We start from the raw sequence: 12,430 nt of genomic DNA, 5'->3' as shown, positions 1-12,430 counted from the left end.
GCTGGAGTCCAGGGCTCATCAACCACACACACCATACACACACTCACAGTATGTATTTCTGAAAAAAAGAAATAAAAGAATTTCACCTTGTGCTGACAGGATTAATTTCTTACTGCGTCAATTCCAACATAATCCACGGAGATCAGAGTGAGAATCAAAAGTGAGTTGTCATTTCTCAGTTACACAAGCTGAGGTAACCAAGGAGAAAATAATGAAATGAAACACACAGCTGAGTTACATTAATTTATATTTCACAAAAGTAGTTTTTCATGTGAAAAGGCTTTTCAAAGACATGCAAATCAGTTTCTTTACAACATTTATTTTTGTGATACTTCTCCAAAGTAGTGAAAAACAAAACTAATTGTGACCTCGTAGTTCCAGTCTGCAGCCACTGTAAGCCTTGCTTCCTATAAGAAACTACAGACTGTGAATTTGTGAGGCCAGCTTTGATGTGGCTCCACTTCACAGATTATTGATTATCTCGGTGATGTGTATCTCAGTGAAAATGACTTCAGCACGGAAAGCCATGTAATGAGTCACTCTCATACTTGCACAGAGGTCAAAACTGTCAGGTTGTGTTGCTCTACAATGCGGGGAGTACACACTCTCTCGCAGGGCTCTTAAGTCTCATTTTTGGAAAATAATGCTTCTCATATTACGAGCATGCAGCACTGTACTGCTTAAGGTGCTAGTACTGCACATTTTCCATTTTCCCTTTGCAGTTCCGTTGTATGAGAGGCAATGCTGGCCTTTGTATGACCCATAGAAATATGACACTTTGAAAACCATCACCTCGGTTTTATTTCCAAAGCTTGCACTAGACTGAACACATCTCTTGCTGGTGTGTTTTGTCATCATAGCGGGCATCCAAATGAGACCTAAACCTTGAGGAAAATTCGGCCTCTATGGCCAGTTGGTTTACCATTCCTTGGCCCATTAGCTTTTATGATTGGTCCACCATATGCATAACTGGTAGAGAGGGGAATGTGGACCTGAATGATTAAAGACAGAATCTGAGGCTGTCTTATCCATTCAGGCATATGGTGTTATCAGGCTACACAGCAGATGTGGACCATCATACCAACCAGTTATTTTATGGCTGTTGGGAAAACCTGAATAAGTGTACCCAGTCTGGGATGCCTAGAACCTTGGAAGCTGCAAAATACTGTGGCATGGTGATGCTTCTTGTCAACAACATTGCTGATCTTCAGGAAAATAAATGCAACTGACTGTCATGTAATTACAGTAGCTGAGATTGACAGACAGAGGGGAACGAGAGACAGCAGGTGTTTCATTTTAGTGGTTATTTTCAGACTACATACAGGATTCATTGAGGGAATAGATGGCTGGGCCTCAGCAGGAATCAACCTTTTGCTGATTTTAACAGCAAATACCTTTACCAGTGTTTATCCAACACTTGGGCTCAGAATGTTCAAATTATCAGTGAGAGGAAACAGATGGAGTGTGAAAGTAATGTGAAGATATCTCTTCTCATCAGACTCAGCACAGGTAATGGGAAATAGTTCATGCATGGTTTTTAGAGAAAGATTTTGCCTTCTACCGCTTGTCGTAGTTATGAAATCCGACTAAAAGCAGGATTTTCTTCTTTCCTCTCACATAAATATCTGGAAGGGGTTAGTCAAATCTGAATGTAATGGTAGGTGTTAAGTGAATATAGGGTCAAATTCAGACTTTGGCTGCATGGCATAACTATCAGAGAGGTCTGTCTCTGACTGAAACCCATTCCTGCAGACCCAGCTGTCTGAAAAAAAAAAGAGGAAAAAACACAAGAACATCATGAAAACAACAAGAGTTGAAAATAATTTCCCCTTAAATTTGTCTGGTGTATGTGACCTGAATGCTGATCTGTTTTGAATTGAATTAGGATCAAAAGATCATTTGTTATTTCTAGCCATCAGGATTTGTTAATGTTAATCGATTAAAAGCACAATTAGAGAGATTTTTGCTACCCCACAGCACAAATGACAGGAGCAAATTTGTGAGGTTTTAATAAGGTTGTTCATCAATACCAGTGATTCAGCCATTATTTTCAACACTTCCCGGCACAAACTGTTTTCCTCACCCTCTCCTCACATTTGCAGCCACTCGATGACAGAGCGTGGTGCTATGTGCAACCTATCAGCATCACATGACATGTTGTTCTCGAGGCAAAAAAAAATATTGCTGTATTATTCATTATGATTTAGTATTTATCCATGAATAACATGTCACTTCAAACTCATTTGTGCCTTGGAACATTTGGCTTTATGTATTATGTTAATGGCTGTCACTCTCAAAATATGTTAAAAGTTACTCAAAATGCTTGTTAGTAATCAGAACTTCATTCTAATTATAAGTCACATAAACAGAATAAATTCCCTCTTTTGTCCTCAGAGTGCACTGCAGAAACTTCCTCTCTGTGACAGGGGTTGAGGTGAAGTTATTGTTATTATACTTCTACCAAAGGACTTCTGTCCTCAAGGCTAAAGGACATTTTGCCTCTCTGCAGCAGAATTCATCCTCCACAGGCTCTCTGCAAGCAGGACATTCTGTTCCCCTGCAAAGAAATCCTCTTTACAGGAGGCATGTGGGGCTCGAGGCTCAGACTGTCTCAAGGAAGATGAGAGCGGCAGATCTGAAATTTACTTTGCAAAAAAAAAAAAGAAGAAGAAAAAAAGAAAAAAACTTGTGTAGTCAGACTTGCCAAAGCAAACATTAGGGTGTGATCCGTTTCCTTTGACGCTTGTCCGTCATGCAGAGAGATCAGTGGTTTCCTCTGCTCGCATTAATGCAAAGTGGAGAAGAACAAATGAGAGAGTAGTGCCTGCTTAGGTAAAGCAGGCCATCATGCTTTCTTCTGGGCGCCGAGCTCAGCTCTGCCTGCAGTGAGTGTAAATGTTGCAGGCTCCCTTGCCGCCACCACATACTGACAGCTAACTCCCGAGCCACCCTGCCTGCTAACAGGATTAGCCCCTGAGCTCCACTTGTTTCAACAAAGTTATCAAGTTTAAAAACACAGTCTCCTGGTGGCTTTTGTAACATCAAAGGATTGGTCCTCAACTTTGACAGGTTAATTAATAGTCAAGTTTTGCAAAGCATCCCTTGAAACTTGCTTATTTTATAACAGTTAAATATATGTACCTCAGGGATGTTTGTATTATTAGTCTGTATTTTATGTGCTGGTGATCGACCACATGTTCAATCCATGTGAGAATAAATAGATTCAAGGTCTAAACAGGTGGTAGTGCATGCTTAACTAACTAATTGCACAAGGTGTAATACTACATTATCATATTGCATTAAATTAGTCTCATTTAAGCCTTATGAAATGTGTTGCAGGATAAGAATTATTACATGTATAATACACCATGGGTGCAGAACAGAAAACCTGCCTGTGATTAATAAGCAGTGTGATATAGATGTTAAATCTAGTGTGTGTAGTTGTGAAGAGAATATAAGAAAATCTATCTGATGATATATCTCATATGTCAGATTGAAAATATGTTTCTGTGCTATATAGAATAGACAGAATATAAAACAAAACACAAAAAAATAAACACAAAATATTCCCTTTATTTTTTTTCTACCTTAAGACTACACAGGGTCACTGATGTAGCTCTAAGAGGTATCTACAGTTGCATTTTATTTACAGCTTACTTTGATGTCTTCATATTTACATAGTCAAAGAGAAGCGCTAAAAACACAGTGTTGAGAACAAACCCAAACTCAAAATGAGTCCAAAACTTTAGAAAAAGATACAGTCTTATGACGCAACAGTTCTCAGTGCAATATTCCACAATGCAAATATCCTTCATTCATATTATGTTGAACATACATATATATATTTTTTTTATTTGGAAACAAAACGTCACTGAATCAACCCACAGCAGGAAAAAAATGTGTACTGTTTGCTTTAACGTTTGTACAGATTGAGACACTCAATCATGCTCCCACCACCCCTACACACACAAATGAATTTATATGTCTGATGGAAAAAAAACGATAAGAAAGTCAAGAGTGTGCAGTGGCTTGGCATAGTTCAAAAAGTACCAGAAGTCAAATCAGTGTCACAATTTCCAAAATAGTCTTGACTCCTCTTGAGTTTTCACACTATGACGTTTTTGAATGAGCAGATGTAAATTGTCCTTTGCAGTCTCCACTGAGGGGGGACACAGATATACAGGAGCTAGAATGTGTCCATGTGGGTTATTTCCAAGGTTGGCGTGTATAGATGACCTTTAGTCTGTAAACGGGAACTAGTACGCCTGCAGGTCTAATGCATTTCAGCCAGCCATGGGACCAAGTGGAGCCCTATTCTGAAGAATGAAAGCACTTTCGATGCTGACCTGCAGGCAGCCCTTAGGGCAAAGGCAATTTGTTTCTTTCATCTCACCCACAACACAATGCAAAGCCTATCTCTCTCAGCAGCCAATATGTTTATGTAGTATATATCACTGATGAGATTAGTTTCTTTAGCCATCTTTGTAGTCTTCACTTTTTAAAAATATTTTGATCTGACACTTTATCTGACTGGACATTGTGGTGAGGAATACTGACTTAAGCTCAATGATAAACAAACACTGCCTTTCATATGCAATTGAGATCAGTAAAACATAGCTGGTCTAATAAAAAACACAGTAATTGATTTAACTAAACCACCTTTCATAGTTTATTCCATGTGTTGAAACACCCTTAAGTATTGTTCAAGTACAACAATTAACAATAAAAGGGACAACAGTTCACATTTTTTTTTTTAAATTCACATTTGTTATACTGTTAATTCATATAGCTATTTATAAAACAAAACTAAATTGAAATTCAAAACCATTCCTGTAAAATACCTTTTGTTGTTTAATACACACATTAATTCCACAGTATTTCTGTTGGCTCCTCACTATTTTCATAATTGAGTTGTTTGACCACAGTCAAATAAAAAGGACAATTTATTCTATGTTTTCATTTTCTTCCTCGGATAAAAACAATTCCTGTTAAAAAGAAAAGACACACAAAATAAAAAAGTGACCTCATATCCCTTTGTTGGCTTTACCATACACTCTAAGAATGATTAAGCAGTTTTGCTAATTTTGTAATCCATGAAGAAGGCCAGCCACATGCACTGTGAGGGTGCACTGAAGCCTTCCCAGCTAAGACCACAGATGAGTATCAAGCCTCCTCTTAAAAAATTACAAGACATCACACAAATGAAGGTGCTTTGACAAGTTCAGCTGGGGTTTTGATGAAGGGCTCTACCGCCAACAGAAATCTCTCTCATTATTTATGGATGACTGGGGCTATGAGGGTTTCAAGTATAAAAAAGAAGTGATTAAAAGAGAAGGAATCTCCTTGGCTGAGGCGCAGAAAAGGCAGAATGGAGCAAGCTTGTGAATAACAATCTGCAAGTCTGGCAGCAGAGTGAGCCAGTGAACATAATGCATTACCAATACTCCTCTTGGATTCCTTTGAACAGAATCACCAACAGGGACGAGGAAATGGAGTCACAAAAATAAGTCACAGACATCGCAAATTTTCATCCTCTAGCAGCCGCACTTGAAGGGCAAAGACTGTTAAAGAATCTTCAAAAGGAGAAGGGCACTCTTCTATTAATACAGTGCAACTGATTGCAACCATGTTTTTCTTTTTTACAGTATATTAAAAACCAAGTTGAGCACAGTCAAAGAAAAAAAAAAAGTGGTCATGTACACAACTGTCTTTGGCAAGAAGTCCCATGTTCTGCATCTGAGTCTGTCACTCTAGAGCCTCGTGTTCATGTCACCTTCGGCCCATTTCGCTCTGTCTCATGAAATGAATGTTGTTGACACTGTCTGCCAGCTCAGGGTATTGGTCAACTGAAACCACGTAGTAGCCATCATAGCCCTGCACCTTCCCTGAGCCCAGGAGTTGTTGCTTCTCTCCCTCAGTCCAGGTTCGTGAGCCCTCCTCTCCATCTCTCAGTCTCTGACGCTCCCGGGACCAAGCCTGGGCGACGGCTCTCTGCCGGGCCAACTCCAATACGCGAGCTTTCTCCTCGTCCACACTGCTGCCGTAACGTGTATTCAGAAACAGGGCGCCATATTGTAGCTGGATGTCAGTAATGCGCCTAGTCCTGCCATTGAGAACTGTATTGACCTGAGACACTGTTACATTGACACCAGTCTCTAGCGTGCGCCGGCCCACCGTCATGCCGATGAGGGCCAGGTCTCCCTCCACTGAGCCCAGTTTGACAAAGTAGTGGGTATCTATTCCGCCGATAGTGAAGTGAAGGTTTTCAAGGTAGAATGCGTCATTCAGAACTGCAGCCATGCGACGCCCATCCTCGTTGGCTAAGCTGATGATGTCAGTGCTGATGCGACCATCTCGGATGGCAAATTTCACCCCCTTCCCGAAGATGGAGCCGCCAGAGGCAAAGATCTTCTTGCTCTCAGTTTGAGGACATCCGGCACTTTTGGCTTTGTAGATCTGGCCAAAACGCTCCAGCTTCACAAAAGCCTTCAGCTGCCTCTGAACTTCACACTGAACACCCAGCAAAGACTGCAAAACAAAGACAATGCTATTTAGTCACACAGCCCCCACAGGATCTACATACACTGTAAAATATCTTTTTGTTGTCTGAGCAAACATGAATTCAAACAATATTGTTCTACTGATTGCTTGTCTGAAGACATCCCTCTACATATTTACAAACATTCACTGCTGATTGGCTCATACCTTGGCTTATAACCTTTATCCTGCTCCTGCTCTGAATGGGGACTAAGCAGGAGTGTCCACTTTAAGATGTTCCTGTTTTTTCCCCAGTTTTTCAAAAATGAGCTTCATACTGTTTCATTAACACTTCAAACATTTTAAAGTCAATGCTATGCTTTTTTTTAATGTTAACTGTGTGTGACTAAATGAGAACGATTCAACACCTTTCTTGTAAAAAGTGTATTAATATGATGGAAATTAAGAGTGGAAATAAAACACACACACACAAACACACACACACACACAGCTGAAGTGAATAACACGAATAACATTCATAATCTTGTTACAATACAAGGTTCTGTTGAGGAACCATGGTCCTTCATTCATCTGGATGTTACTTTGACACATGCCACCCACCTAAATATTGTTTTAGACAAAACACCCCCCCGCCCCCCCCCAATGTCACCAACACTCCCCAATGTCAAGGGCCTCCCCCAGCAGGATAATGTTCCCACCACACCACAAAAACTACTACTGAATTCAGACTGGGATCTGGGGAGTTCAGAGGCTGGGTCAACGTCTTTGGCTCTTTGTCGTGTTCCTCGAGACATTTCTGAGCAGTTTTTGTGGTGTGGTGGGAACATTGTCCTGCTGGGGGAGGCCCCTGACATTGGGGAGTGTTGTTGCCATTGGAGGGGTGTGTGCTTGGTTTGTGACAATATTTAGGTGGGTGGTACTTGACAAAGTAACGTCCAAATGAATGTGAGGACCAAAGTTTATGTATGTACGTGTGCATTAATTCCACAATTAATTGAAAAGCTTTCAAGTGATTCTTATTTGATTAAATATCTTAAGTACATTATGTATATAAATAATGATGTAATTGTTTCACATCCATTAACAGCGTGAGACAACAAATCCATGGTGCTTTGAAGCTGTGAATGTATCACACATAGTCAAGGTAGGGGCAGAGGTGTTTGTCAGCAAATGCAAATCTCTCTGATCATTTGTGACAGGCATGATATTTTGAAAAAGGGTGAAATTGCTGTCTTCTGACAGCCATGCTGTGCCAAATATGAAACAGGAATCTGCTGGGAACTTGCACATATATCTCATTCCTTAAGGGATCAAAGCTTTGTATAGATACCACATTCCCCTCAGTAAAAATTAATACTTTGTCCTAATACTACTTGACAAGAGATACTCCCCAGGAAGAAAGAGAGATGTTAAAATGAGGGGAGTGATATGAAATGGAAGCTGGCCAACACACAGTGAGACAGTCGCCTGAACACATCTGAGCAGCAACAAAAAGGCCCCTTAAACACTGTGCCTTCTTGCCATTGCCCAAGATAAGAGGCTGTGAGCGTCCTGAGGAGTTTTTGTCAACCAGTCACATTCAAAGTCATCCTGACAGTTTCTTATTCTGTCCCTCTGTGCCTCCAGTATCACGAGGCTACAGGCTGGGGGATAGGGTGGGGTTGCGAAGCGTGGAGCCGGCTGCAGTGACCAGCATATCTGCCTGCTCTTTGATGTGACACCGCATCAGATCCTGCATGAAGAGGAAACATATGACAGGGAGGGGGCAGCTGTGCTGTTGGGCCCCTCAGGAGTGATGGCCTGGGGGGACACTTCACACCATGCCACTCCATGTTTGTTTACCGTGCCAACAGTGTGACCCGGTCACCTGTCCCAGAGGCGTGAGGGGGAAAGGGGGCAATGTCCTCCACTTTACTGAAACAGCCTCCTGGGACACTCCCAGAGAGGCATCATTCACATAGCATGGGGTGCAATCAGCCTCCAGCACAACTCAGAATGAGAGATCAAGCCTTGTGCTGCACAAACCTCATCTGTCTGGCCCCTCATGGCATTTTTCAATCTGGGTGCGGATTCAGCAGCATGGCGAAATAGGGGCTTAAATGAAAAGAGATAGAAAGGCAGGCATACTTTTCTCCTGTACAAAATAAAATAAAGTGCCAAGTGTACAGGATATACCATGTGTAGTTTTAAAGCTATATTTATGCTTCAAAGAACCCTACATTTAATTAGGTTGGCTTGGCCATCTGCAGTGAGGATCAACATGGCATTAACCAGCTCAGAGCACCATTTTTGAAGCAGGAGTTCTAGATAAAAATACCATGCCTCGGCTGGTACGTGGGGTAAAAACTAATTATCTCAATCTTTTCTTACGTATCATTTACAGTACAAACTCCAGAGGTGTGCTGAAGGAATAGCTCCCTCACAAGCATGAGCAAAACCTTCAAATCTAGGCTTACTTTGCTATTTAAAGCCTCAATTACAGGATTTTACAGATATCACAGTCTATCACGGATATTCTTGAACATATACTTGAAAAGTTTGTAGATGAAAAATTTGCATTTAATTACTCAAAATGCATCTACTTCTATCTAGTGCTTCTGAGTGAAGCAAACATAAACAAACTCAATATAGATTCATAAATGACTTATTTAATTTAGCATTACAGAAGTCCTTTGATCAAGACTGCTTCTAAGAAACTGAATAGGTAAGAAAATGACCGCAACCTTGCTCACTTGCTGTGATGGAGTTACCTTCTTTATAATAATAGTTATAAAGACTTTTAATGAACCTGACACATCGTACAGAGAGCAGTTTCCTTGGCAATTAAACTTATCAAGTAGTATTGAAAAAAGGCTCAAATTGCCTGTTGATAAAGTATTTCTGGCATGTGTTGAAAATGTTGATTAAATAGGTCTGAGGTAGCCACTGATTTAGTCAGAAAAACTGTATGCCTGAAAAGAAAGAGCATTGCATCTATTCTTTCTAATCTACAACACTATTCCATCATATCTACTCTCAGATATTTGAAATGGAAATTGCTGGGATGTCTTTGGATTAAATTAGATATTTTCTCTGTTGCAGCTCCTTCTGCAGATTGGTACCTTGAGTGCGTTCAGGGATTCTCTGTGGAATGTCAGGCAGTACTGTCAGTCCCAGGGGGCTTTGACAGTAACACACCCAAAGCGATCTATGCTAGAAGACGACATAACTGGGATTTCTACTGTTATGGTTTCATACTTTCTATATAGTTGAGGACATAAAATGTGAAACATTACATTTTATATATATATATATTTTATATATATAATTTTTTGGGAATTTACACATTAACAGTTTTAAATTTCTCACATGTTGAAAGATGAATCTCCACATCACTGCTCTCTCTGTTTAATATGCCCGGTTGGCTTGCCTGCTTATTATGGTTGGTTGGTCAGATCAGAGGTCACAGATTGACATAACCTTGTTTTGTACCAACCCAGAAGCTTTTAGGCTTACAAATAGATAAGAACACATTTTTCATAACAACAAAATACCCACTGTGTTAAGGCAGCAGCCAGAGTGTCACTCAACATGAATCCGATCTCCTGATGGGTGGCATTTACTAGTCTTGCTGTAACCAAACCCAAGACAACAACATTGGCCTCTTCAATAATTCAGGTGCATTGGGGGTAACTTAAAAGGGCTGATAAACGCTGGAATCAGAGCATGTCTACTACTTCTCAGTCCTTGGCTAACAGTGTAAGACTGAGATGAAATCAATGGCCAGTGGTGGAGGGAATGGAGAGTGAATTTCCCTAATGGCAGGACAATTACAAGAGCTGTTTAGCCTGACCCCATTCCCCAAGATGAGGACTAGGAGCAGGGACCTGGCTCACTGGGCTGTGTTTTGGCCTGATAGCTGGCAGCTCCTCTGGGAGTCTGGCTACACAGAGCATGTCTATTTGCTAATGATGTTGGAAATGAGGGGGACATAGGTACAAGGTGGTAAGGTGAAAAGTGGGATAGGTGAGAGGGACCGGTTTACCTTTGTGCTATCCCACTCCTGTGTCTTGATCTGGGTGCTGACTAACTCATAGGATGGCTCCATGGTCTCCGTGCTGGGTTTTCGATAGCCAGGGATGACGTTATACAACTGGAAGCCAAAGGTCACCAACCAGCTGTTCACATCTGCAGAGGAGAGACCAAAACAATGATATAAACAGTGATGTACATATAGTGTCAAATTAATAAGCAAAATACTTTCTGGTTCCAGAGGAACCATAAAAAAAACACTAGGCATTCATTTGTTAAATTTTAACAGTTGAAATTTTGCAGTCAAGTGGCTGTCTCCTTGAAATACTCCTCACTCAGTCTGAGCACTTGATTTGTTTGTGAAAGTGGACAAGCTGTAATAAACACTCGAGATAGTGGCAATGATTCATGTCCACTCCTGCAGGTGCCATGCTAATGACACACAGCTGGGTCCCAGAAATGCCAAGTGACATCTGAGAGCGTCTGCTGTGCTGATAATTATATACTGTAATTTCATGTCATTTCAAAGAAGCCGAGACTTCAACACCAGACATTTTAAATACTCAGCAGGTTCTCCTGCAATTTTTTTTACCCCTAATGAGATGCCACGAAAAAAAAAAAGGAAAGTAATGCGTCTGGGATTTAAATCCATGCAATCATGATAATGTGGGTCATCTAATATTGGCCACCAGAACTGTCCTTGTAGGTGCGCATCCTGTGATAAGTTGTCATTTATTCTGAAAATCTCAGAGAAGGCTGAAGACACAACTGGTAGCAAAGCCTGCTAAATCTGAGCCATTTGTTTCTTGCCCCTTGCAGTGTGTTTGTTATGGACAGCGGAATCATTGCAATGACACTTGGGGGGCAAGTTTGTCACAGACTGGCACTGCCACATTGTTGCACCTGACAAAGCTTTTTTAAATAAGAATTTGTTTGAGGACAATGAAAGGACCCTGGTAATTTAGTGAAAGGAATGGAAATGTCAGCGCCATCAATCACAATTGAGGCAAACCCACTACAGTATATCTAACAGTCTGCTTAGCATTCAAATGCCAGTCAGCCCCTAATGGTGGACTGTGAAGCTGAACGCCTTTTTGTTTGGCAGACGGCTAAATGGCTTTGTTGATCAGAAAGCAGTTGAAGGCCGGACTTCACCTGGACAAAAAGTGACTATTTTTCCTCTCAGTATTGTCTACAGGTAAATGGATGAAGGATAACTGGTAAAAATTGTATTATTTCACAGCCAGTATAAGCATTGAGCAAATATAATTCAGAATAAACAGAGAATTATCTTTCCCAGTTGTGAATGAGATCTGAGCTGAGGCAGTTTGGTTTAACTACAGAGTATTCAGTGACTATCCTTAACAATGCTGTTTAACTTCAAGCCAAAGAGGGTGATACAACTGGCCCTGGCTAAGGTTTCTATGAATCTATTGTGCTCTCATTCTCCACTGGGGTGCTTTCAGTGCCATTTACCTCCTCCCTACCACAAAGCAGCACAGAACGATGTGATATTTCTGGGAAGGGACCCGAGTGTTCAACAACAGAGGGGGCTTTGCGTACAGCATTGTTCCCTTTGAGCACTTTCAGAAAGATAGCCACTGGGCACATGCATAAGCACATACGTATGTATTGGCACGCACACACACACACACACGTCAGAGCAGAAAAACAACCTCAATGTCCCAGTGAGGAAGCTCTTAAAAACCTCTCTAACACACTGCATTTCAATTTAATTTTGGCTGAGTCTGTTCCACCATTTGTGGCTTGTTGTTTAGAATAAAAACACACCAAATTTGACATAAAAACCTGAAATGTGTATAGTTTGCTCAACTGCAAGCAATAGCAGTTTCACACAGGACAAAGGCTTATGGGGCCCTCTCCTCCCCCTCCACATGAGTAATTTTAGCAACATAAAACA

The 12,430-nt window shown here is 40.9% G+C and overlaps 1 protein-coding gene across 4 annotated transcripts in view; it reads right to left on the bottom strand.

Annotated features, from left to right (window-relative positions):
* Window positions 1-3,553: 3,553 nt before the first annotated feature.
* Window positions 3,554-12,430, bottom strand: part of tenm4 (teneurin transmembrane protein 4) — a 194,556-nt gene continuing 185,679 nt past the window's right edge. For all 4 annotated transcript variants that reach the window (XM_018665540.1, XM_018665541.1, XM_018665543.1 and 1 more), the window contains 2 exons: window positions 10,523-10,665; window positions 3,554-6,528 (listed from right to left, as the gene is read on the bottom strand). In XM_018665540.1, the coding sequence (XP_018521056.1) occupies window positions 5,770-6,528; window positions 10,523-10,665 (902 nt within the window). In that variant the 3' untranslated portion in view covers window positions 3,554-5,769. The remainder of the gene's footprint in view (window positions 6,529-10,522; window positions 10,666-12,430) is intronic.

Source organism: Lates calcarifer, linkage group LG21 (genome assembly GCF_001640805.2).
Source record: "Lates calcarifer isolate ASB-BC8 linkage group LG21, TLL_Latcal_v3, whole genome shotgun sequence".
Classification (NCBI taxonomy): domain Eukaryota; kingdom Metazoa; phylum Chordata; class Actinopteri; family Centropomidae; genus Lates; species Lates calcarifer.
The sequence above is the reverse complement of the archived record's forward strand: the minus strand, read 5'-3'. Positions and strand labels throughout refer to the sequence as shown.